At 43.3% G+C, this 25773-nt stretch overlaps 7 protein-coding genes across 18 annotated transcripts; 3 read left to right on the plus strand and 4 right to left on the minus strand.

Annotated features, from left to right (window-relative positions):
* Window positions 1-674: 674 nt before the first annotated feature.
* Window positions 675-10321, minus strand: LOC110178654 (uncharacterized). Of its 9 annotated transcripts, XM_020945846.2 has the most exons (10): window positions 9107-10316; window positions 7708-7773; window positions 4564-4734; window positions 4147-4480; window positions 3803-3946; window positions 3322-3393; window positions 2474-2572; window positions 2154-2380; window positions 1632-1725; window positions 675-1546 (listed from the first exon to the last, which is right to left on the minus strand). In XM_020945846.2, the coding sequence occupies exons 1-10, from the start codon at window positions 9184-9186 to the stop codon at window positions 1433-1435; spliced, it is 1401 nt and encodes a 466-aa protein (XP_020801505.2). In that variant the 5' UTR covers window positions 9187-10316; the 3' UTR covers window positions 675-1432. The 9 variants fall into 9 exon arrangements, with proteins under 9 accessions (XP_020801505.2, XP_086694225.1, XP_086694221.1 ...); XM_086838099.1 differs by lacking the exon at window positions 3803-3946; XM_086838095.1 differs by having other exon boundaries at window positions 2154-2572.
* Window positions 10322-11244: 923 nt separating this feature from the next.
* Fit1 (Fermitin 1) lies at window positions 11245-14892 on the plus strand. The gene is made up of 2 exons (XM_020945843.2): window positions 11245-11831; window positions 11894-14892. Exon 2 carries the CDS (start codon window positions 11963-11965, stop codon window positions 14096-14098), a length of 2136 nt encoding a protein of 711 aa, XP_020801502.1. The 5' UTR covers window positions 11245-11831; window positions 11894-11962; the 3' UTR covers window positions 14099-14892.
* Window positions 14893-15706: 814 nt separating this feature from the next.
* Window positions 15707-16609, plus strand: Pfdn2 (prefoldin 2). Its single transcript, XM_020945766.2, has 2 exons — window positions 15707-15962; window positions 16063-16609. Exons 1-2 carry the CDS (start codon window positions 15820-15822, stop codon window positions 16358-16360), a joined length of 441 nt encoding a protein of 146 aa, XP_020801425.1. The 5' UTR covers window positions 15707-15819; the 3' UTR covers window positions 16361-16609.
* Mocs1 (Molybdenum cofactor synthesis 1) lies at window positions 16597-19464 on the minus strand. 2 transcript variants are annotated; one of them, XM_020945763.2, is made up of 4 exons: window positions 19012-19464; window positions 18878-18956; window positions 17404-18255; window positions 16597-17251 (listed from the first exon to the last, which is right to left on the minus strand). In XM_020945763.2, exons 1-4 carry the CDS (start codon window positions 19171-19173, stop codon window positions 16644-16646), a joined length of 1701 nt encoding a protein of 566 aa, XP_020801422.2. In that variant the 5' UTR covers window positions 19174-19464; the 3' UTR covers window positions 16597-16643. The 2 variants fall into 2 exon arrangements, with proteins under 2 accessions (XP_020801422.2, XP_020801423.2); XM_020945764.2 differs by having other exon boundaries at window positions 16597-17343.
* Window positions 19465-19588: 124 nt separating this feature from the next.
* Window positions 19589-25331, minus strand: SuUR (Suppressor of Under-Replication). 3 transcript variants are annotated; one of them, XR_002319343.2, is made up of 7 exons: window positions 24652-25292; window positions 24349-24548; window positions 24108-24286; window positions 21760-24029; window positions 21060-21191; window positions 20770-20985; window positions 19589-20689 (listed from the first exon to the last, which is right to left on the minus strand). XR_002319343.2 is itself a non-coding variant. In XM_020945762.2 (4 exons), the coding sequence occupies exons 1-4, from the start codon at window positions 24977-24979 to the stop codon at window positions 21830-21832; spliced, it is 2907 nt and encodes a 968-aa protein (XP_020801421.2). In that variant the 5' UTR covers window positions 24980-25331; the 3' UTR covers window positions 21299-21829. The 3 variants fall into 3 exon arrangements, 2 of the variants coding, with proteins under 2 accessions (XP_020801421.2, XP_086694220.1); XM_020945762.2 differs by lacking the exons at window positions 19589-20689; window positions 20770-20985; window positions 21060-21191 and having other exon boundaries at window positions 21299-24029; window positions 24652-25331; XM_086838094.1 differs by lacking the exons at window positions 19589-20689; window positions 20770-20985; window positions 21060-21191 and having other exon boundaries at window positions 21299-24029; window positions 24096-24286; window positions 24652-24840.
* On the plus strand, window positions 20329-21311 carry LOC110178586 (uncharacterized). Its single transcript, XM_020945765.2, has 3 exons — window positions 20329-20672; window positions 20779-20987; window positions 21049-21311. The coding sequence occupies exons 1-3, from the start codon at window positions 20401-20403 to the stop codon at window positions 21225-21227; spliced, it is 660 nt and encodes a 219-aa protein (XP_020801424.2). The 5' UTR covers window positions 20329-20400; the 3' UTR covers window positions 21228-21311.
* LOC110178588 (uncharacterized) lies at window positions 24988-25200 on the minus strand. The gene has a single exon (XM_020945767.2). It carries the CDS (start codon window positions 25198-25200, stop codon window positions 24988-24990), a length of 213 nt encoding a protein of 70 aa, XP_020801426.1.
* Window positions 25332-25773: the final 442 nt, after the last annotated feature.

Here is a 25773-nt window from a genome sequence, read left to right on the forward strand (position 1 = left end):
GAACTTGTTGGGAATCATATGCACAGTTGTGCGAGATTTGTTTTGGAACAAATTTAATCTATTTCAATGATCTATGGAGTTATTCTTGTGTATAATTTTACTGATATATAAGTCGGAGAATGACGAATCGGTGGACTATATATATATATATGTGTATATGTAAAACTGCCATAGGAATGATAGGGAATTTTTAGAAAAACTATTATTACTTTTCCAGTTCTCAACTGATTTTCATTAAATTTAATATATAGCCATTATATCTATAATTTTGTGTAAAATCTTATAAAAATCGGACTACATTATCATTTAGCTGCCATACAAACGATCGTTAAAAATATAGGAAAATGCAAACAGTGAATATAAAACTGTAAATATAAAAGGTATAGCTGAAAGAACTTCGAACTTTTATATTTCTTTGATAAATATAAAAATCAACAATCAATTAAATAACGTATTTTTAATATAATTTAATTTATTTGGCTTATATTTATTATATATTTTATTTATAATTTCATATGAACTGCTTGCTGCCGAATAAACTGCTTTTCTTTCAGTTTCGATAACTCTCTCGAAAATCAATATCCTCTAGTGTTGAACAGCACAGCAACCCGCGCACTTTGAAATTTGTTAATATTATATTCACAATTCCACTAAATTCCCATTTAAACTCTTAATAAATGTTAATTGGTTTATTTTTTGCATAGTAGTTTCCAACGTAAACGTTAAAAAGAGAACGGCAAACATAAACTGGACGTGCTCAATTGCATTATTATACATAGGTAAATTTATATTAAAATTATTATTTAGCTTGTGTACAAATATTTAACAAAGTCATTGGGTTAAATTTATACATATATAAATATATATTAAAATTAAAGTTAACAGCAATGAGCCATGCTGAATTTCAATTTTATTATATAATTATATAATCATATATCAATTTGAACTAAGCTCACTTGAATAAAAAAAACAGACAAGGAAGATTCATTGTGCCTGGCGCCTTGGGCGCCGTTAGTTCGTTAGTTAGTTAGATCCTCGCAAGTTAAGTACAAAAGAAGGCTAGTTTTTAGTGGTCTGTGCACAACTGAACAGGATCTGGGATCAATCAGGCGGAAATTAACTTAGGCTATAGTCCACTATTCAACCTTCCTACGCTCTTTCGATTCCGTCAGCATATTTAGTTACGTGACAAAATGCTTACAAAAAGACACTAGTTACACTATGACAGTTTACAAATTGGCAAGTATGAATCGTTTTCGTTATCCGTTAAGTATCTGATTTTCCATTTGTTGCTTAAGACGTTAGTATAATAATATCAGCTGCAGTTTTCGCTTCACTCCTCACTTCTCCCCTCTGTCTTTCTCCTGGTCTTTTTTGTTTTTGTTTAGTGTGGATATTAGCTAATCGACATGCGATTAGAGAGTCGTCTTCATCATTCGCCCGCCATCTCATCGATGCGACACCGCACGGCGTGCTCCAGCACCTCCAGGCTGGCGTAGTCCAGCTCCTTAACCAAACACAGCGCAGCAGACAGCAGATTCGATGTCTACGGAATATAGGATGGGAATATGAATCAGTTAGCTTTCAACCTTATCGATGATGAGTGGGTTCCATTTCTGGATAATACTCACCCTATTGACTGGCCTGCGATGGTAGCCCGCGTAGTGATTCATCACGGAGGCCGAAAGAGTTGTCGTCGAGTCACTGAAACGACCCTCGGGGCGCCTGAAAAATGTTATTGAAAATAATAAGTAATAGTTATAACAACAGCTTTAATTAACAGCTTTAAAAACCCAAATATTCTATAGCAGCTTAAACAAATCGTTTCGTTACTGATTTATTAGGATAATAAACCGGCTGAACACACATTGATTATGGGAAATGGTTTAAAACCTTTTTATACTCAGATAAGAATGTGAATTGAATGTTTTATTTAATTGTAATTACTTTAGAAGTGTTTTTATAGTTCTTAATGCTTATTTTGCGATAATATTTCAACAACAAGGTAAACATTTTAAATGCAAACACAATCTGCAAACGAACATCACAGAGATACCACAATGTTTAACCACAAATTCAATAAGCGACAACAAACGTTAAGCTCTATGCTAATAATATTCACCCGATGACCTCGCGGTTTGACCTCCACTCACCTCGACCTGGGCCTCTCCTCCTGCTCCCACTCGCCGCCATTCTCCCGAGCGCTGCCATTACGGAAATTGGGATCGCTGCGCCGCTGGTGGTGTAACTGCATTTGGCTGCCGTAGGGATTGTGATGCACCTGTGGCGCCTGCTGGTGCTCCTCCCATTCGGTGAGGTCTGTCTGGCTGTGGCGATAGTGTGCTGGATAGCCAGCCGGACGATCCGACTGATAGTATTCCTGTGCGGGAACACCATTATTAGATAGCTTCTCCATCTTGACTGTCCCAAGTCCCAGCTGGTAGTCCTCAGTGAGAAGAACCATCGTTCTTACCTTCATCGAGTGCGTGGAGATGCTGGGAGGGAGCGGCGTGGGCCGCACCTCCCTGTAACCCGTTTGCGGGCTACTCTCCTGGTCGGAACCCGGCGAGCGCTGCTCATCGAGACCCCGTGTTGAAGTTAGTGGGATGCAGTGCAGTTTGCGTTTTTAGTTGGGGTTTTGATTTGGTTTAAGGTTGCGGTGCATGGTGAGAGAGGCAGCAGAGATTATAGATGTTAGATTTCATTTGAAATTATATATCAGTCACCCGAGCAATCTCGACAAAACGTTGAGCTAGTAACTACGAGAGTGAGGGAGCAATTTCACACTGGTTCAGTGGTTTTTGGAGTGTTTGTTTGATTATATTGATCCCTTTTCAATACAATTTCCATTTTCTTCTAACCATTTTCCCTGCCTAAAAGCATACATAATGACCCCTTTTATATATACTTAATTTTCGGTCTTCTTTAGCAATTATTGTGTGTCCCTCGTTAGTTCCCATCAGACCCAGTACTAGACTCCAAAGTCAAGCGAGGGACTTAACCCAAAAAACGCCGGCAAATAGACAATGGCCAGGCGGCGGGAACATGAGTAAGAGAACCTTAACCATGCCATCGAAGCCATCGCGTGACTGCCCCCAACCAAGTCCCCGTTCCTCTCTCTCTCCACTCGAGTGTGACACGGGCCCACACCCTCGAAAAAAAAAAAAAAAAAAAATAGTAGGGCCTCGGAATAGGGCCCCCAAAAGTGGGCCCGGCAGCAACAAAAAAATACAAGAAGCTCGGTTCTGTCATGTCGGATGCTCGGAACTGGTTGACTGTGTTACTACTACTCATCGGGGGGGCAGTGACTGTGGATCTTACGTCGTACTGGTGGTAGGTGCGCTGCTCTTTGGTTATATTGTTATACATGGGCGATGGCGGATGCGCGGGTTCCTGGAGGGGATGCCGAAACGAGATTAGTAGGGCTCTTAGCTGATCTTACGAGATTATGCATTGAGAGAGAATAAATGATGAAAATGATGGACAAAAAACTCTCTAGATAAATTACTTTCAATCGGAAAAATTAAACGTAACAAAAAAAGTATACATGAAAGGCAAGAACATCATAAACATTATAAAATAAAACGTAAGGTAACCGAAAGTGAGTTCATTATACGTTTAAGAAATTGATATAGCATTATACTCCTACAAAAGTATCAAATTTTACTTTTACAAAACTGTTTACATAAACATTATAACACAAAAACATAGAAACAGAACCACAAGTGCCACAGACTAGTTACTTTCTCTAAACCTTTCCCCCATCTCCCTTCCCGGCTGACTGACCGACCTCTCCCCTTACCTTGGTGGGTGTGGGGGGCTTGGAGCCATGCAGCGGCTGTGCCTGCTGCATCTGGCTGCCGTAGAGATCGCTGGCACTATGGGTGATGGTCCCTTCGCTGCTGTTGTTGGCCAGCGGACTGGCTAACTGCGGCGGCGGTGGCGGCTGGTTAGCAATGCATATTTTAATATTAATGGGAACATGGGTTAAGGGAGCGGGATAGGGTTCAGAGGTAGCAGAAATAGACAGATACAAGAGGGGAGGTGAGCGTTGATTACTGAGTTCGTGGCGGAGCCGAAAGATTAGAGCCGCTAAACCAGGGCGTGGTGTGAGAAATATCCACCCAGACAATGGAAACCATTTACCTCTTTCATGGGACTGGAGCTGCGACGCTGCTGCTGCGATTGCTGTGGCTGCTGCTGCTGCGGTTGATGCTGCTGCTGATACTGTTGCTGCTGCGTTGGCGGAGAGTGTTGCGGGTAGCTGTGCTGCTGCTGATGTTGCGGCATCTGTTGCGGCTGCGACTGCTGGTGCTGCTGCTGCTGTTGCTGCTGTTGTTGGTAGGCGTCCTCGTAAACCTCATCATCGACCACGGGGCCACCGCTGCCACGCAAGGCTTCGTCCACCTCCTCTTGGGTGACCTCCACATTGTCCAGCTTCTTAAGGTTGGGCAGGGCGCGTAAGACAACCGCGCGATAGCTGTGATTGCGGTTATACAGAGTTGATATAGATCATTAGGGGCTTCTTGTATACACATACATTTCTTATTGGATGACACTTACTTGGCTGTTCGCTCGCAGCAGGGATTCTCCTCCAGCCAGAGGTAGCGCAGAGCTGGCAAATTCTGCAGGTAGGCAATCTCATTGATGTCCGAGATGTTGTTCTTGCGCAGATATAACTCCTGCAGCTTCTGGCACTCTTCGAAGGGGGACAGCGTGCTGATCTTGTTCACGCTGCAATGGAACCAAAAGAAAACCAGACTTTTAGGTTCAAGAAACTTTCTCTTGGAGCGGCGACAAAGGCGCCACCATCATCACCACCATTAACTAACTGCCGTGAATCATGCTTGGAACACACAACACAAAAGATTCTCTCTGGCAGCTGCGTGCGGTCATTAACTCGACGGATTCTTCACAGAATTCCCCACAAAACCACAGTTAAAGAGGCTGATGGTTCCGACGGGGAGGAAAAGCTGATTGTCGTCATTTGTCTGCGTCTAGGTCAGGTTCGCGTTGCGAGCGAATCCCCGCTTAGCACCTCGGTCTCTCTAACAATGCTAATTACCCTGAAGTGGCCAATTGCCGATGGCCAAAAGCGTGCCTTAATGGCCTAACTGATAGAATAAATAAGCTGCGATGTGTACAAGCTACACTCAAGAGAAACAGTGGTTAGATATTGACTGGATAATGTGGGTATAAGCTTGACAAAGCAAATCAAAACAAGTTAAAATACAAGAAATTGAATTACTATTTCCCATAACCCGATTTCCCTTTAAACCCTAGAAAATTTCTTAAGATTTTTCCTATGTGTAGCTATCAGAAACAGTTTATTCTTCTTTGTAGAGAGAGTACATCCGAAACAACTGTCTAAACTTAGCCAGAAACATCGCCTAAATGGCACACGAGTGCATTGCCTCAGTGAGTGTCTGGTATCTGGAATTCGTAGCTCCGCTAACCCTATTAATAGTTTGGCATAAAATCAGGCCAATTGGGAGTAGAGCTCCCCCTATTCAGATATGCATAATCAAAGTTCCAAGCTAAAGTCAAGGTTGAATAGCACTCGAGTGGCACTAAGTGGAAAAACCATTGATAGTTCTGTGGAAAGAAAAGAAAAGTGCCAGCGACACGCAACCCAAATCAATATGCACACTCATAACGCAGGAAACCAGGGAACAGTGAATGATAATGAGTATGGGTAAGAAATAAACACAACCTAATGGAAGACTACACCAACGCATTTTACCTGAACCCCTGATTTATGGACTTTTCCACTCCTGGCCTAGCACAACAAATGGCAAACAAAAGGGCGGAGGAGACCCTCGAAGAACCCCACGTACATAGGTACCGCCCCAGCAGACACGGGGAACCGCCTGCCCAACGAGTTGAGACAGAAAGGTTTTCGTTGTTTTTGATATTAAGCTCAGTTAAAATAATGCAAACAGAGCAGCCTTCTTTGATAGTCGTCGTCAATGGGTCCGAGAAGTTATTGCCCTCGAGTTTATATGCATGCCATATCAATTGGTTCATTCACGCTTGTATATAGGAAACGTGTAGCATTATCTGCAGACTGATAAAGCTTCTTGGGAAAGACGGTCTGATAACAATGGAATTGAGAGCAATGTAGCAATATATCTGTTAATAGAAAAGACTGACGGTTCTGAGCTATTTTAGGCTCTAATTTGTCAGTGCAATTGATTAATTAATCTTGGTTTCTACACAAAGGCATTCGTTGTCTTAAGTACATCTAAAGTACTCTTGAAAAGAGCTTAGCAAGCTAACAAAAATTAAAAAATATCACAAAACTATCTATAAATTTAATTTAAAAACTCGTTTAGACCTCAGTCAGACAATATTTCATCTGAGTCACTTTATAGGTAAGCAAACAATCAGGCGTCAAAATCAAGTTTCCAAAAAAGGCATACTTTTGCTTTCAATTAAGATCAGTAAATATTTGCTCATTTCATTTATATACATACATTTTTTTGTTTGATCAGATTATTTGTTAATGGAATATCTGCTTCTGATATTTAATTATTTCCTGTTCTTAGCTGTCTGATCTGATTTGGTTGGGCGTACCAGTACCATAATTTCTCTTAATTCTAGTTTGAAGCTATACTGTAGGGAAACTCTTTCAGAATTTAAAATTTCTAGTACATTTGATCAATTAAAAATGTAACATTTATTCATAAACTGATCTAGTTTCAAAAAGTATTATTAATTACTGTTCTTTGAATAGAGTTATGATATATTGATTGCTAAATCTAATAGAAATATTATGGCAGGCCCTTTTATATTATTATCATTACTATTTCCAAATATACAAACAGATTTTAATGAAATTTTGATTACTTAATTACTTCCCTTGCTCCATTTTCGCCAAATATAGTTTATGTCAAACTGAGCTAATTTTTTTTAAGTATCATCTGTTAGATACTTTCATACCTAAAATATTATTTCCTGCTGTTCTCACGCTTCTCATCCCCCAAGTTCAATGCCAATCGCTCCAAGCTGGCTCCCTATAAGGCCACCAGCTCGGGGGTACACCTCCTCTTGTGCATAATTATACAAACGTATGTATACATGTCATGAGGCAGCCGAGAGTTTTAAGCATATTGCCAGCAGATGACGGAGAAGTTTGGCGGACGAATCGATTTTGGTGACCTTGGCAGTCAAAATGATTGTCGCCTTTTAAGGCAACAGAAGCAGCAGCAGCTGAAGCAGAAGCAGACCCAGCAACATGCAAGTACAACAAGTACAAGTTACCAGTACAAGCACAAGATAAAGTACAAGCGCAGACACAGATACGTCTGTACGTATCTGGCAGATACGACTCATAGTCAGAGTATCTGGTGCGACCTACGCTTTGGGCCTACGCGGCCTAAAAAATGAGTGCGACTGGGTTCCAGTTGGTATTGCCAATTTCGGAGCTCCCACGACTTTCAACTTATTTTTCTGTAGTTTGTGTAGCTTTTGCCACAGCTTTTTGCATTAATTACGCGCTTGAGCGTGCCAAAGTATTTCTCGTATTTCTGCTTGCCTAATGATGGGGCGATGACATCACTGGAAAGCAAACACATATATCTCGGCGATATATAACCTCTTTCCCCCTCATTCTCGGTGGGGATTCTCCAACTCGGATTGAGAAAAAATAAAAACGTTAATCGAGAGAGAGATGATCCTTATATGAGACGCATTCCTCCGACTTACCTCAGAGCTAGAACTTCCACTCCACGCATTCGCTTGATGATGGACACATCGCTGAGATCACTTCCCCTGAAATAAACAGATAGAACACGTTAGACATTTGATGGCATTATAATTGAGATAAGTGTGGCGTGGAGGCCTCTTTTAAGGCATCGCCCGCTTTAATCTAAGACGGGTCAAGAGGCTGGAGGCATTCCGGAAAGTAGCTCAACTGCTTTTCACGCTTTTCCGAATGCGGGCTTCCTTCTCTTGGAGTGCCGCGAGTTTTCCAGCCCAGGGAATCGTGACTTGCTCCCAAAGTGGACACTTCTAAACTGGTTAGAAGATTGCCCCCGGATTTGGGTCACACTGGGGAACCATGGCCGGCACTCGAGTGAAAGCCAGCAGCCGGAGCAACCGTAGCAGCCGGGTTGAGCAGCAAAGTGGGCAGATCCCCCAGACCCCATACCCCATACCCCATACCCCATACCCCATACTCCATACCCAATACTATACCCAACAGATTGGAGCTTTCACTGCGGCTGCACCTGCCTCGGCACGATTAGCAATAGATCAATGCACAGGCGGAAATTAGATCGAAAATCGATTTCATGCACACTGGTAAAACTTGTATACACATAGTTTTTAACGATTTTTTAAGCTCACAAATTTGTAAAATTTTATTTTTCTTCTAGACATGCCTAATAAGATTTGCGTATTGATTCTGATCAATAATATATATGATTTATATGGTCGGAAATGATTCCTTCACTGTGTTTCAATCTTCTGACTGAAATTATATTCTGTCTGTATAAAAACAGACAATTGCATTGAAAAATCAATGTTTTCTGATCATTATAGTTAGCCGAAATAGCATTAATTTTGATTCGGAAAGCTTTTCTGTGCGAGTTTTTATAGTACCAACATATCTGCATACTGCGTTTTTAGATGCAATTATAAGTTTCTGACTAAAATAATAAAACCATACAAAAAGGTATAAAAACTTCAAATTTGGTCAAAAAATCATAGTATAACATCTCATAACTAAGCCAAAAAATCATTAATTTTAATTTGGAAAGCTGGCCTATGCTAATTTTTACTAGATTAATAAATCTGCATACTCAGTTTTTAAATTTAAAAAATTCAATTTTTTGTCGATTTAAAAAAAAAAAAAAAGAATGATGTAACTCCTTAAGAAAATTTTAAATTTTAACAAAATTTTGAAAATTTATTTCTTTTCTAGACATGCCTAGATCGATTGGGCGTTTGACGCTGATCAAGAATATATATGATTTATAGGGTCGCAAATGAGTCCTTCACTTTAATTTTTAATGTGAACAAGACTTTAAGGGCTAAATTCAAATGTAAGTTTGTATATTGTTTTATATCATTTAAACATTAAAGCAATATTCGCCGTACTTACCAGCAATTAAGCTTTTTGATCAGGCCAAGATCGGACTGCTTGGCCCGCGCAATAACCATTTCTTCGGTGAGACGAGACATGGCAAGATGTGATTGCAATGATGGTGCTCGTGCTCCAATTGGCTTTCAGCTCTCCACTACCCAACTAGCCAACTCTCCACTCTCCACTATGACCCGTGGCCAAACAGGTGTGCCACTTGCAGATTCCAGCTCTATACGGCCGCCGTTTGGTTAACCGCGTATTTAAGCCGCTTATGTGAATGCCCAATTTCAGATGCCGATGGAGGTGAGCAACCAAATTCAAAGGCAACAAGCTACAACAAAAGCTCAAATCTTTTTGTTATTGTAATCACTGGCGTGTCGTAGGCGTTGCCGTATTATTGTTGTTGTTGTTGTTGTTGCTTCCACCGCCACCGTCGCTGCTGCTGCTGCAAATGTTGTAATTACGTTTCCGATTTGACGAGTTCCTTTTGCTCTGCTGGGGGGTTTTCCAGATTTATTTTGTATCTGCCAGATACCAGGCACCAGGCTTGCAGTTTTATCTCTTTATCTCGCACGGATGACTAAGCGCGGGTTGTTGCGCTTCTCGCTTTTATTTATATTTTTACTATCACGCGTAATTCGCCGCTAGCTACCTATCTCCGTCGCACTCTATCCTAATCTGGCGCTTCTCCCTGTCCGCCTAGTTTTTGTTGCTGTCAAAATTGTTGATTGCAACGAGGTACCGTAAATTTGGCAATATTACATCGCCCTGAATCGATTTTTTCGCGCCCAGATGTTTCCTCTTCAGCGTTTTAAGCTACAGCTCAATTTTTCAAGCCCTTTTATTTTCACAAAGTTTAACACATTATTTCCCGAGCAAAGACCGAGAGTTGTTTAATCTGCGTTTCGAAATTCGAGTGAATTTTCAGAGCCTATTTTCCCGATTTTCTTTGCACCGTTTTCGTTTGCTCTCAGACAGGTATGTATATTGCCGCGTGTGTGTGTGCCTGTGTCGGTATTTGCGTGTGTGCCAGAGCGAGACAGCGCAGAGACGCGGCGTGTTTTACACAATACACTTTAAGCACTATTAGTTTTTACTTTTGTTTAGCGTCTTTTGGTTCGTGCGCTCGACTCGACGGCGAAAAACTATCTGGCTCGAAAAACTTCGGGGAGCTTTCATTGTCTTTGTTTACGAATGCGGTGTGAAGCGAAGAGAAGACAGCAGTGTTGCCAGACGAGGTTTTTGGGTTTGTTCCTAAAAAAAATCCCGAACAATCGATATTCCACACAAAAAATCTGTTAATTAGAAAAATGTAATATAAGTTATATTTCGTAGTGAACGTAAAGTAATTGTAAATGTAGGATTAAAAAAAAATTGGCGGGAAAAATTAATTAAAACATCAAATTCATAAGAAAAAATCCCTGATCTAGGAACACTACAGCGAGATCAACAGAAGGCGCTAGAAATTGCAGGCGGAGAAACCAGTTTCTCTCTGGTATTTGTGGGCCGTAATTAAGTAATTTTGCCTGATATTTATTACTTTTAATTAAAATACATCAATATCTATATGTAATTATCTTTCTCTTAAAAACTGGATACTAACTGAGATATTTAGATATGACAGCTTGTAAGCAAGTCAAATGGATTGTTCATTAAGTTCATTTTGAACTCCAATTCAAGATATATTTTTATATTTGCAAAGGGTACAGAATTTTCAATTACTTCAAATTAGTTATAAATTTTAACATAAAATTAAAAACTTACTTGAAAGTTAATATAAAATGATAGCTGTTTTAATAAACAATTGTGAAGCCTTTATTTTTCTAAGCTATATTTCTATTTAGACGGGGAAAACTTATATTTTAGTTAGTTAATTAATTATTTACACAAAAAAGTAATAAAATCTCAAGATTTTACCATGAAAACCTATAAATACATTTGCAAAAATTGTAGTTGCTACAATGCTTAAAAAAATAAATTGTTATTTAAATGTGTTCGTAATGCAACCATAAAATATCTAAATGAACGTAACCAAAGATCCATATCCAACAAAAACCATTTAATAATTAAATATATTAAAATTATACCTGTGCAAAGCAGCTTTTTTATGCTAGCAGTTTCACTAACATGTTCAATAAAAATACCGCCGCTAGTTATTTTGGTATGATTTTTAGTAACTTTGACGTAGTGCGGAATGGCCACACTGACACAACTGGACGTGACTGATTTATTTATAAATTAATTTCTCTCTATCTGTAGCTTGTGCGCCCGCCCGCGACGTGTTGTTTTCGTGAAAATTTGCATCGCATCTTTCAGCGCGTGCAATAGTATTGGTCGGTCGTCTCTGTGCGAGGAAAACAACGCACCGCAGCGACGCCAGAATAGTGAACGAGATCAGAAGCGCTGCGAGAGTGCCAAACAAAACACATCTCATCGCAACCTTGGGCGTGTGTATTAATTGAGCGTTCCTATCCGCGAACCGCGATCCGCTCTCCGCGTCGCCCCTCCTTCCTATCCGCACCGCGTCCGCCCCTCCTCCCGTGTCCCAAGTGGAGGTGTCGTCGTAGCCGATTTTTGATTGGAATTACCAGCACCATTCCGCTTCTGGCCTGCTTTCCGCTGGTTGCGCTGCCGTTTCCGAAGCAAACATAACATCTGGCGAGATAAGGGCGCCCCTCTCAGCCCCCCCAGTCCCCCTCCCTCGGTCCCAGCAAACGCTTTCGTTGCAAAAACCGCGCTGAACGTAAGTTGGATTACGTCATCGTTCGAGGGCAATTTTAGACTCTGATTGCGCCATATATATAGACTCAGTTATAGTTTTGGTTCTGAACTGACGACTGGTCAACGACAACAACAGGCGCCCCCGCATCCGAGATGATTCATGTAGGCGAGAGTACGTGGAACCTGCGGATCCTCATCACCGATCTGCAGGTGGAAAAGACGCTCCGCGTGAAGGGCGACCAGCACATTGGCGGCGTGATGCTGCAGCTGGTCGACCCGGAGATGCCCAAAGATTGGTCAGATCATGCACTTTGGTGGCCCGCAAAGAACGTCTGGCTGACCAGGACGCGCTCGACTTTGGACCAGGCTGGCGTACAATCGGACTCCTTTTTGCACTTTACGCCCATGCACAAGACGCTGCGGGTGCAGCTGCCCGATCTTCGGTATCTGGACTACCGCGTCAACTTCTCAGCCAAGACCTTTGGAGCCGTTGTGAGCCTGTGCAAGGATCTGGACATCCGCTATCCCGAGGAATTGTCGTTCAGCAAGCCCCTGGAGCCGGAACATCTGAAGAAAAACTTCTCCAAACTGCCACAGCGCAAAATTCCGGTGGCAGAGGCAAATGGCATCTCCTACTTGCAGCCAGCGCCCGATACCAACTCCTTTGTCCCGATCACAGGAGCATACAATGGTAGCAATGGCAGCTTGGACCGTTCGCACAATGGAAATCTGCTGTGTGCGCCAGCTTCACCGTACGCCACGACTCCAAGGAGAGCAGCCACTGCTCCGGGCACTCCCATCAGCTCGCCCACGGGCACCTGGAAGCACAACTCCACTGGATATGCCAGCTACGATTCAAACTCTAGTTTTGGCGACTTCCAGGAGAACCTGGCAGTGTCGCCAAGGTCCCCTAGCCCGGATGTCAGAGCCCGTTTGGTCCGACCAAAGACGCTGGTAGAAAAGGCACGTCTCAACGTAGGCTGGCTGGACTCCTCGCTCTCTATCATGGAACAGGGAGTGAGGGAGTACGACACCCTCTGTCTTCGCTTCAAGTACTTCACTTTCTTCGACTTGAACCCGAAATACGACCAAGTGAGAATCAATCAACTGTACGAGCAGGCCAAATGGAGCATCTTGAACGAGGAGCTGGATGCCACCGAGGAGGAGACCCTTATGTTCGCCGCCCTGCAGTTTCAGGTGAACCACCAAACGGACCTGCACCCACCGGGCATCGATTCTGGAATTGATTCATCCAGTCAGGAGAATGGCGGCGACGACGATATTGACTCCGCTCTCAACGAGCTGCAGATCACGCTGGAGGGTCCAGGAGGTGGCAAGGATCAGGGCAACATCACCAGGATACCAGAGCTCTCGGACTACCTGAGATTCCTGAAGCCGCAGAGGTTCACCCTTAAGGGATACAAGCGCTACTTCTTCACCTACAGGGATTTGCATCTGCACCTGTACAAGTCGCAGGAGGAGTCTCGGCGGGGCGCTCCCACCATCAGCATCAATTTGAGGGGTTGCGAGGTGACGCCCGACGTTCACCTGGCCCAAGGAAAGTTTGCCATCCGCTTGGAAGTACCCCCAGAGGGCAGGAGTGGACCGAACAGCGAAGTCTGGGTGAGATGTGAGAACGAGGAGCAGTACGCCAAATGGATGGCTGCCTGCCGTCTGGCAGCCAAGGGACGTTCCCTAGCCGACAGCTCCTACGACAGCGAAGTGAGCAGCATTCGCTCCCTCCTCCAGATGCAGAAGCCAGCCCAAGGAGCTCCGCTTACTATCAATCCCAGAAGTGTGGAGCCCATGGATTACCTTTCCCAGAAGATGATGCGCAAACTCTCCAGCAAGGCCGTGCAGCGGATCCTGGAGGCCCATGCCAATGTCCGTCAGCTGCCCTTGATGGAGGCCAAGCTGAAATACATTCAGGCCTGGCAATCCCTGCCCGACTTCGGTGTCACCCTCTTCGTCATCAAGTTCGACGGCCACAAGAAGGAGGAGCTGCTGGGCGTAGCTAACAACAGGATCATGCGCATGGACCTGAGCACTGGGGATCACATCAAGACCTGGCGCTACAACACAATGAAGGCCTGGAATGTAAACTGGGGCATCAAATGCATGATGATCCAGCTGCAGGACGAGAACGTCGTATTCTCCTGCCAATCCGCCGACTGCAAGGTGGTTCACGAGTTCATCGGCGGCTACATCTTCATGTCCATGCGATCCAAGGAGAACAACCAGATGCTGAACGAGGAGATGTTCCACAAGCTGACGGGCGGCTGGTCGTAAAGAAGTCCAAGTCGAGGGAGGAGTGGAGTTTTACGAGTGCCAAGCACAAACCTCGTCGCATGTTCTACACTTTTATCTATATATATTTACCTAGAGAAGGGTGGCTTGATTTATGGATCGTTAGATAATCTGCTAAACCATTTTGCCTTGAAAAACTAAAGGGTTTCGTCACTGTCCAAAAATGTAGGTCATATATCTGTTCTGGCTTACCGAAAAAAACGAAATAACTTTAATTGAAAGCTACTTAACAGAATTGTAGTAAAAATTTATTTTTAGTTTCTAACTGTCGGCATTTATCTAAAAAGTAATTAATTTTAATTTTTCATGTTTGGTGACCAGAATAGAGCTTTAATAACTTAAAAAAAGAAACCAATTTTAAACTGAAAACCAGTTAAACCTTATAACTTGTCCCACGGATTATCTTTTGACTTTTTATCAACTCAATCGAGCCACCCTAACCGAAAGCGTTGTGTGTTTAAGTGTTAATGGAAGTGGAATTCTAGACTAATAACGATCGCCACGCTGATAACGATTATTACGATAACGATGTTGTGCCTTCGCCAGAGCAATCTTAACCCAAAACGAGTCCAAGTCAATGTCCTGTGTTCGGTGTGTGCCTCTTCTGTGTTGTTTGTTTTCTAACACAGCGTTAAAGTTACACGACTTGGGTCCTTTTTTATACAATTTTTTTCGAGCGGACCTGCGCGACTAACCCGCAGTTTTACATATTGTATATTTATTAAACAAATTAATAAGCAGAATAAATTATTTTATATGTTTTTAATGAGCGTAAATAGCGGAGTGTGTCTTGTGTTTGCATTCCAATCGGAGCTTCCCGTGGGATTACTCATCTCCCGAAGGGTTGTACTGGGTTATGGAGGGGCGTTAATATAAAGCACGGTGATTGTTATTAATAACAGTGAGCGCTTTCAATTGAATTGATAAGCAGAGCGACGCATTTGCCGCCTTATATAGACTCGAGATTACCCTTACATGACTCTCGAAGCCTAGCGTTGTTGATTGATGACGACAGTCACTGGCTGAATGGGGATACTTCTCATGGGATGACTGGCTTGAGAAATCTTTAAATTGATTCAATTAAAGGCTCTTAGGCAAGGAAAACTTCAGATATACACAATGATGCATAAGAGAGTAATACGGAAATACCCTGTTTTAAGTTACTCATTTTTTAAATTGGAAAATATAAAAAATAAATGCCAATTTACTTTCTAATGCTTGAGTTTTAAAATATATAAATAAAAAAATAAGAATTTAAAATTGTATTAAAAAAGTTACATGAATTTTAAAATAAAGGGGTAGAAGACATGTAATTTGTATACATTGTCAAACCAAATCAGAAATTAAGAGTTAATTAAATTTGTCTAACAAAAAGTACAGTATTAATTAGTAATAATAAAATACAATTTAGTAAAAATATAAGATTAATTTTAAAAACAAAAAATAAGCTTAAAAAAGGTTTTAGAATCCAGAACGTAAGAAATAACGTAATCGCTATACGAAATTATTGTATGTGACCAGTCTCTTATAAAGCATTCTTATTGGTATATTTAATACTATTTGGTATTTCTTTGGTCCCTTGAGCTCGTCCACACTGCCCCTTTACCCTCGTGTTCGCCGACTTATTTTGAAAGAAAACTTAATTTTCGCATTTTCGGAGCGACTAACTAGTTAATCCCTACTTAAGTTTAAGTTTATTCACTATGAGCACTGAAGCGGCGAAGGCGGCGGCCAGCCAGGGGCTCAGCCAAGAGGCAATTGTGGCCCAGTTCCAACAGCTGCGGAATGACCAGCGCAACTTGGCGAACAGCCTCAATACCTTGGAGATGGATTTGCGCGAGCACAAGTGAGTCACCCGGCAACCAAAGATGGGCAAACGGATTACGGACCATCTGGAGTAGCTTTATAGTTGAAAACCTTAACTAATACCTATTTTTCCCTGGCAGAACGGTTATCGAAACCCTGCAGGCGGCGGATCCGGAACGCAAGTGCTTCCGTCAGATTGGCGGCGTCCTGTGCGAACGGACCGTGAAGGAAGTGCTGCCGCAGCTGGTGGAGAACAAGGACTTTATAGCTAAGACCATCACAATGGTTACCGAGGATCTGAGCAAAAAAGGTAGTGAGCTGAATAAATTTAAGGAGGAGCACAACATCAAGATTCGCGGCGAGCATCTGGGCACCGAGGGAGGAAAGGGCGCGGATGCCGAGGGCAAGGCGGAGAACCGCAATGTGCTGGTGTCCTAGGCAACGGCGCTACCTCATCCGCAACCGTATTTATTGTGTCTATGTTGAGAGGGAACTCTGCCAGGATTTGCGAGCAATAATTGGCGACTTCTAATGTTGTATGTAATTCTAGCTTAAGGCGCGCAGTTCACGACACGCCCCAAACGCACCTTCACACAAGCACCCGCCATTTACCCTTTCATTTAAACTTAACCCACTCTGGCCACGAAATTAAAGAGAGAACCGAAACCTTCAACTTCTGTAACGAAATGAACGAACGTGTTGTGATTTATTGAAGATCTGCTTATTCGACCTTCAGCTCAGCAGCTTCATCACGTTGGAAGTCCCTTTTTCCACCAGATTTGCTCAGCAGCCGGATGTTGGTGATGCAGATGTCATGGGAAACGGCCTTGCACATATCGTACACGGTTAAGGCAGCCACAGAGACGGCGGTCAGGGCCTCCATCTCAACGCCAGTTTGGCCAGAGCAGCGAACCGATGCCTCCAGACGGACGGATTGCTCGCTCTTTAAAAGAGTAGCCTGCACTTTGACCGAGGATAGGCTGATATTGTGGCACAGAGGAATGAGTTCCGAAGTGCGTTTGGCTCCCATGATGCCAGCAAGTTGGGCTACCGTCAGAACATCTCCTTTGGCTAGCTCGTTGGCGGCTATGAGTTGGGTAAGTCGTTCGCCCACCTGGACAGTGGCCTCGGCGCGGGCTAATCTTATGGTTGATGGCTTGGAGCCCACATCCACCATTTGGGCCTTGCCCTGGGCGTTGACATGAGTTAGATGGCTGCTTATGCTGCTGCAGTTTCTGATCTGGAGCTGTTGCCTTGATGGATGGTACGCATGATGATAGAGGTGATGATGAAGGTGGCGGCTATAATGATGGAGCAGTGGGGCAGCACCTGGAATGGGAGAGAGAGGAGAGTGTGGTGTGTCTACTAGCCGCCTATGAGTATCATGGGCCGGTTCTCCATCTGCGACAGGTTGAGCATGCCTGCGAAGAAGGGACCAAGGTCTGAAGACGTTCTATACTTTATTCGGGATCCAGACTCACCTGCATGCTGTCGCTTCTTGCGCTGCACTGCCGCTCCGATGAAATCCACCAACTGCTCTTCGGATATGTCTTCTCTACGCATGGCATCCCTCAAGGAGAACTCCTTGTTCCCAAACAGACACACCTTGATGTTGCCATCTGCGGTGAGTCGAAGTCTGTTACAAGTTCCACAAAAGTGTTCTGTCATCGAGGTGATGAAGCCCACTTGACCCTTAAAACCGGGTACTGCGTAAGCCTTGGATGTGTCGTTGGGTCCATTGGGCAGGGCCTCGAAGTCTGGCCACCTTTGCCGAATGGCCTGCAGGGTATCTTTGTAGGATATCAACCTCTCAGTGTGCCACTTGTTGCCGGAGAAGGGCATGTATTCAATGAAGCGCACATCCACAGGACGATCCTTGGTGAACTCCACAAAATCACAGATCTCATCCTCATTGAAGTCCCGCATCAGGACACAGTTGACCTTAGGAGTGTATCCCAGCTGAACGGCCAGATCAATGCCAGCTATGACCCGCTCCCAACCCTTTCTCCGTGTTATCTTCTCAAAGCGATCCCTCTTCAGCGTATCCAAGCTGATGTTGAGTGAATCTAATCCTGCTCTTTGGAGCGAAGGGAGCAGGCGAGTGAGTACCAGTGCATTGGTAGTTATACCCACCTGCTCCAGCTGCGGCAGAGCCTTCATCTGGGCCACTATTTCAACTATATCTCGCCTGACTGTGGGTTCACCTCCGGTTAGACGGATCTTGCGGACTCCCTGCTCTACGAATATGCGTGCCAGGCGAAGTATCTCCTCGGTGGTTAGGAGATTCTGCTTTGGCTGCAGGGGAACTCCCTCGGCGGGCATGCAGTAGTCACCTGGAAATTATAATTTTTTTTAGTAATATTATTTTTTAAGAATTTAAAGCTTATGGATAATTTCTGCTGGCTTATTATAAGATTTAATTGACGGAAACGTAGTCTGTTTAAAAGCTGCTTTCAAGGTGAGGTTATTATTATTATTATTTTGTTACAAGCCGAAATGTCACAATAAGATAATGGACTTAATTGACTTTGATGAAAGCAAAATAATAATTCAGACAAAATGTTATTACTGAAGAGATAGGGAAAGAATGGAATGCTCTGGTAATCAAAAGAGTACTTTATCATTTATCAGCTTTGAATTGTAAATAGCACTTGAATTGAGCTATCAAACAAGTCGTATTCGATTAAATACAACTCGGAAATCAAATTAGAACATCTATACTAATTAGACAACCCAAAAAATAAGTTACAATAGCTTCGTTTCTATAATTTCCACCCCTGCTGTGCCATATGTAAGACACGAATTTCGCCACAAAATTCAATCAAGGTGGAAATCCACTTCAGACCTAGTATTATCAAGCATAACAATATATAAACATAATACTGATAAGGATAAAAAAAACATGGCGCCCGCCGGTTGCGATAGGATTTGAAGGTTTCTGCCTAGAATACTCACATCGCAGGTTACAGCGCTCGGTGAGGGAGATCCTCAGGTAGGTGTGGTGTCTGCCAAACGTATCCGTTAGCGGTGAGTTCTGCAGAATTTGAGATTGAATAAATAGAAACTTTGGAAGTTTTATGGCGACTCACCTTTCTCTGCACCTGTTTTGCCGGCTGCTCCAACGCTGGAGCACTTGCTGTGGCCAGCTTTAAGGAACCGGTTGTGGCCTTTAGCCGGATTGCTGTTACTGCTCCACCTCGTCCATTCTCCTGGCCCAAGAGCCGAATCGCGTGTCTCGCCAGTAGCCGCATTACGTGTATTTTGATTAATGTGCTCTCTCAGCTATAACGTATTTGAATCGACGAACAACAATTGAATTGGCTTACGTAAACCGACAGTTCGCGGGGGGGGGGGCCAAAGGGATGGATGTTGATGTCGCTGTCACTGGAGGAGCACCGAGAACATAACGATTTCGGACAGTTCGGTGTGATAAGCAATTACATATGACCAGCGGCACGCTGCCCCGCCTTCGTCTCGCTATATATATATACCGCCGATTCCGAGGGTTCCGAACTGCCGCCGGCGAGCGTTGTTTATAAACTAAGACCGCAGAATCGGTGATCATATGGCGGAGCTTCTGGTGGCCAGCTTTTGCCATTTGCCAAAAGCTTTCTAATGGATACACTTGGAAAATTAAGACTGAAAAATAATTGATATATATTAATTAAAATTTTATAAATGTAAAACTTTCTTATGATAAAAACTGTTAAAATAACATAATCATTTAATAAAATAACAGTTTTGTTAAAATAGTATTTAATATGGACTCCATATTATGGAGGCTAATTGGGGAAGACAAGAGAAGGTGGAGAAGGAACCCTAGAGCTTTGACCTCAGCTAACTTTACCAACAGCTTCACTCAGCAAAAGGTAATAAAGCTATGGTTCAGCACTTTATATTTTATATTCTCAGCAATATATTTATAGTCTGAGTTGGGTATAATTGTAAGTTGTAGTTCCAATTTAATTTAGTTTTTAAGGTCCAAGTGTTTTATTTAATTTCCCTCCCCTAAAGTTTGCAATAAAAATAGGCATTTTAGAGCAAACATGTGTTCAAATGTTATGGTTTAAAATATTTCCAGTAGAATCAACTAAATTTTTGACTTTGTTGCTTAAAAATTTAAATGATGCAATTAATTTTCATCAAAACCTAAGTACATATACATATGTACATATTAATGACACATATTTTAATAAATCCTAAACACAGCTGAAATTTTAAATTTAATCATAACAGATCCCTGGCCTGCTGTTTTATCATCACTTTAATCAGTAAGGAAGCTGATGGTGGTTCTCTTTTCACACCAAGAAATCTCTCTTTTTTACAAGAAAGAGACCCGTTCTTACTTCCCTATGCCACTGTACTTGAAGATCCCTTTTTTGTTTATCTTTCTCTTTCAGCTATGTGTGGTACACCCGCTCTGTACCCCTCTGAGGCTGCGTCCCGAATCCGGTGGGCCAGTGGTGAGCTCTCCATCCATGTGTTTATTTGAAATTCGAATAGGCCGACATATACACACGATCGTCAGTTGGTGTCGGAAATCCATACGGAACAGAACTATGCATATTAGTCGCTGGAATATAAAGCGGGTCTCGCTGCTCCTCAGCACCGCCCTGTTGCTCTACGTATTTGTTTTCTCCAGCGGATATCACAAGTACCAGATCGAGGGCATTATCGGACGGACGCAACCGGAAAAGGTCTGGGAGTATGTGGCGGATTTTAACAAGATGCGCCTGCTTAACCCCACCATGTGAGTATTAACCTGAACTTTATAAATGTTTGTAAATTAATATAGAGAGATTAAAGATTAATTTCCCAATGATATATATTATATATATATTTCTTACTTCGTTCAGCATCAACTTTAAGATCCTAGCCGACCATGGCCACGCCCACGACTGGCGTTATACGGTGGAATATACTGAGCGCCTGTCCCATTGGCCTCACTGGATAAACACAGCTACAGCCAAGTATGTGGTTACCAAGACCATGCCCGGAGTGACGCCAGTGGCCTATGCCATACAGTCCACCCACCAGACCTGCTTTTTCAGTGGATTCTACTGCTGTAAGTTGGAGAGAAAATGATTTAAAAACAAAATTATTAACCATGTTTCCAATGTTGGTAGTGCAATCTCACAGCGACTTTATCTTCAAGAACTCCAATGGAGATACCTTCGCCCAGGAGAATATCCAGTACCAGTGTCCGCCCCTGTTGGGGAGCATGTGTCGCCGGGAGTTGGAGTTCCAGAGGCAGGCGGTGATGCACAACCTAACACATATATTCAGCAAGCAGAGGGGGAAGTAAATGTGTTCAAATGATACTTAAATCTTGTAATTTAAGTCAAGTTCTTTAACTTAATAAAAACAAAGCGATTATTTAATTTTAAAATGCTTTACTTCCAGTCCGAATCTTTGAGGTATTTAAATAATAGCTTTCAGAACTATTTTATGGTACCTTAGTAACCCATACTTTATCATCTTTTAGAAAATAATAGTTTACATATCTAAACTTCAGTACTTCTTGTGGGATTTAAATAATTTATAAATGTTAAAATGTTTACATGTCTTCTCAATCGGCGGACTTAGGGGTTTATAATGTTCAAAATGTGCACAAAAAATTGAATTTTAACTAAATTGGCTAGTTATTTACTTTCATGCTGGCTAATGTTTTATAGTTAACATTGTACCAGATCGATTCTACAACCTACAATAGTCGTTTTTTTGCACAAGTTTATCTACTGTTAACTTTAGCTTGGCTTTTGATTAATTCATGTCAGTTTCTTCATTTCAAATATCTTATTTTTTAAGTAAATGTACATTTTAAATTCAATATTTACCCATTTATAATCAGACCTTGAATATGCTGTTGTTAACTATAACTTAAGGTTGCTGTCTTTCTTTTGCTCCTTATTTAAACAAGTCCAATCGCTTTCGTCTGGTGGGTCCCCCACCGGCACCACCACTTCTCACCGCTCGTGTTCGAGAGGCTGCTGCACTTGTGGAAGGTGCTACCGGTGTACTCGGGGCACTCACTGATTCCACGGAGCTGGTCTGCGAGGTTCCACCGCCTCCGAAGACAGAGCCGAACCAGCGAGTGAGCTTGGTGACCTGGGTGGCCTTTCCATTTTGTCTAGGGGACTTGGGAGACTTTCGTAGTGCTTGCGTGGCGGCGGCTATGGAGCTCCGCGTTCCTGTATTCGGTTGGGTCTTTTCCTGGGTGAGTCCCGAGCCTATCAAATAGTTTGTGATCTTATTGGCCTGCGTGGCCCTCACGGACTGTTGATCCGGTTGAACAGGCGATACATCTCCGGACGAATTCAGCCTCATGCGACTGCCGAATTGTCCATTATTGGTGATCTCAAAGAAGTCATCTTCCAGCAGCGTCCTCCGTTGCTGGGTGATGATGGTTTCTGATGATGTCGTAGGATCTTTCTGAGTCTGCGGCAAGGTGGGCAAGACTTTGGGGCTGGTTTTCTCCTTCTGTGGCTGGCGTGGCTCGAATATTTTCTCTAGGATATCTAGGCAAGAGCGCTCGCGATTCTTTTTCGGAGTCGTAGCATTTGTTCTGGCATGCTGCTGCTGGAATTGCTTTACCTCCGAACCAAAGATCTTAAAACCCTCGAAGGGCGACGAAGGCCTTGGCTGAGCCAGGGGAATCTGCGATATATCCGAGGAGATGCTAAATAAATCCGGTGATTTGTTTGCACTTCGCTTAGCCGGCGGCAAGCCTAATCCTCCGCCGAAACTGGACTTGGTAGGCGACTCCGGTTTCCGCTTTCGTTTCAAGGCTTTGGTGCGACGACTCTGCGTGGCATCCTGTGGAGAGCTCTCATCATGGGAGCTGTTAATCACCGCCGCTTCAACCTGGGACTTCGTTTGAGAGATGGCTACCACTTCCGAATCGCTAAGTAAATTAAAAGCAGACGGAAGCTTCAGAAGCAAGGGCGTCTGTTGGGGCGTGAAGGGTACCCGAAAGGCAGGTGGCTCTATGATATCCAAGTTGTCTGGGATCCGCTGGGCACATTGCATGTATTCCGAGGACAAGGAACTGCCGCTAAGCACTTGGGGCGTGGGATTAAATTGCTTGCCTGGGGGCTTAGCTTTTCTTCTTGAGGTACTTGGTTTTGGTTCCTCCTTGCATTTTCTTGGACGCCCCGACTTTCGTTTGGGAGTCTCCGTTTCGGGCTTGTTAGGGGGCTTCAGCTGATCTTCAGGTGGCTTTTTCTTCAGCTCCTGTTTCACCCTCGTCTTGCTTGTCCTGGGCGTTTGGTTCTCATCAGCCTTGACTCTCTTGGGAGTGCTCTTCTTGGTATCTTCGAGGCTGCAGTGTTTCAAGTACTTGCTATTGAGTTTAGACTCGGCGGATCGAGTTAATCGCTGCATTCCCCGAGTGGCTGGACGTCCCGTATCTTGTGGACTGACTGCTGGCCGGCCTCGTTTTCGGTTTCTAGCTGAGGGCTCGGTTTTGGGTGTGGCAAGCAGAGCAGCTTTCTCAGCCGCTGGCGGTGTTGTGGGTATGCTTTCTAAGGATACCCTTCTCAGTCGGATGTTGAGCTTTTTCGTCTTGGGAGGATCAGCAGCAGCAGTCGAACGAGTACGCTTTCTGGGGGGCACAACCACCTCAGGGACACCGTCCTCCTCTTCCGATTCGGTGAGCTCCAGTTTCTTTTGTTGCGTCATCCGCTTGCTGAACTTTCTTTTAGACTTGAATCTAGGCGATTCGTTCACGCTGGGCGTTTGATTCGGCGGCGTATTTGGAGGCGTCACGATCTCACAATCATCGCTGGAAACTACCAAGACCTGGTTAGGATTTGGGACAGCTTCCACTGTTATGGCCTCGACATCAGAGTCGGAAGATTCAAAGACCAGCGGAGACATCGCAACGATATCATCGACGCTGTGGTCGGAAAATTTATCCAGCTCTTGTGGTTGAGCCGGAAGGTTTTCTAGGGAAGCAATGGTGGAGCAGACCTCCGAGGAGCCGCTGATGGTGCTCTGACTGTTCTTGGAGGCCAGCCAGAGGTTGAGGTTGTGCTTGTATTGCTCAGGCGCGACGAGCGGCAGGCTCTTTTCAAACTGATGTCGAAAGCGACGCAGACGGAAGTCCCTAAAAGACCATAAAAGGGGCAATACAATTAATATACTCTACATATTAGATAATTGTTTCCTTTACTGGGTAATTTACTTGATATACTCGCTGAGAAATCCACGCTGCTTGTAGTAATCCTCGAGATCTATGCGCTTGCTGAACACCTCTTTGGGATCGGGCAGGTGAAACTTCCGGTCGAAGCTCTGAAAGTTTCGATACTGATGCTCAAGTCGCCCGCCTAGCCGCAAAACATTGTACAGCAACTTCACATCGGACTGGGAATGAGAAATTAAGTGAATTAGCTGGCTCTAAGGTACGTCAACTCCGATTGCCTCACCGTAATGTCAACGCTGGAGATAACTATGTTTACTTTGCCCTCAAAGTGCTTGAGCAGCATGGAGGTGCAGAAGCTGTTATTCAGTGAGTGCCCACGATTGTCTACCAGAATATAGTCGAACTTAAGGCGACTGAGATCTCCAATGCTACGCAAACTGCTCCACTTGGCCAGGTAAACGTTGTGCGGCGAGTCTGTGGTGTCTGTTGAGAAAAATAGTGAATTATTTAATATAATTTCAAAGTATTGTGAAATATTATAAAATTACACATTCAAATAAACATCACACATTTTTAGGGCAATTACCTTGCACCCCTTGAATGGTATACACCGCGAGATCCGTAAGTGTATCCAGGTGGAACTGCCAGCCGGCAAGCAGCTGCTCATCGTTCTGTAGCACTATCAGGATCTTCTTCGACCGATCCAAAGCACTTAGCAGAGCAGCCACCGTTGCTAGCTTTCCCAATCCACTCTCGTCGTTGAGAACGCTGAACTCTCGCTTGGATAGGCGATCGTAAAGAAAGCGGACAGCGTCCAATTGGAAGCCCTTGAGGTACTGCGTCACGTGGCTGGTTACCAGTGATTCCGCCGAGAGCCGCAGCTCCGGCGTTTGCTCCGACATAAAATGGTACATGGTACACCCTAATGGTGTGCGTGGTGCAGTGCCAAATAGATGGCCACCAGAATGTAGAGCAACTGCAGGTACGAGAAGATCACAAACATCGAGAACGAGCCTATTATCATCTTACGCGCCGCTGGCGGCCCATCGAACTCGATATTTTCCGGATTCAGAGTGTCCACCAAGTGGTTGTGGTTGCTGCCGTACGTGTAGCTGGGATGGTGGGCGAAATGCATGTGTTGTCGTGGCTAGCGGGAATTAAAGGATCTTTTCGGCGGGATCCCCTTGGGGGTAGGAAGAAATTTAGGAAGAAAATATTATTTTTGGCTCCAAGTAAGACCAGTTGGCGGGAAAACGCTGGAACTTTTCGAGAACTGGCTGTCTAATTGTAATACGTAAAGCTGGTCACACTCTTTTATAAGCTGGCCATCAGAGCTGCTCAAGCAAAAATTAGCTAAAAATGTGAGCTAATATGAGAATTACAGAAGAAAGAAAGCTACCTTCGGCACGCCGAAGTTCGTATACCCTTGCAGATCGAAATTCGATCATAAATAATTAATTTAATATAAACTATATCTATTTATGTTAATAAAAAAAAACACGAAGTAAGACATTATTTCATTATATTCACCAATAAAAATTAAGTTTACAGTTTCACATTTTAACAGTTTACACATTCTAACAAACGTTCCTATGTCAGTTATATGATATAATCGTTCGATTTTAATAAAGTTAAAACCAATAATAATAATAATAATAATAAATGACTATATCTCATATTAGATGAAAATATGTTGAAAACTAGAAAA

This window comes from Drosophila serrata, unplaced genomic scaffold (assembly GCF_035046125.1).
Source record: "Drosophila serrata isolate PLE 108 unplaced genomic scaffold, ASM3504612v1 contig_346, whole genome shotgun sequence".
NCBI classification, from domain to species: Eukaryota; Metazoa; Arthropoda; class Insecta; order Diptera; family Drosophilidae; genus Drosophila; species Drosophila serrata.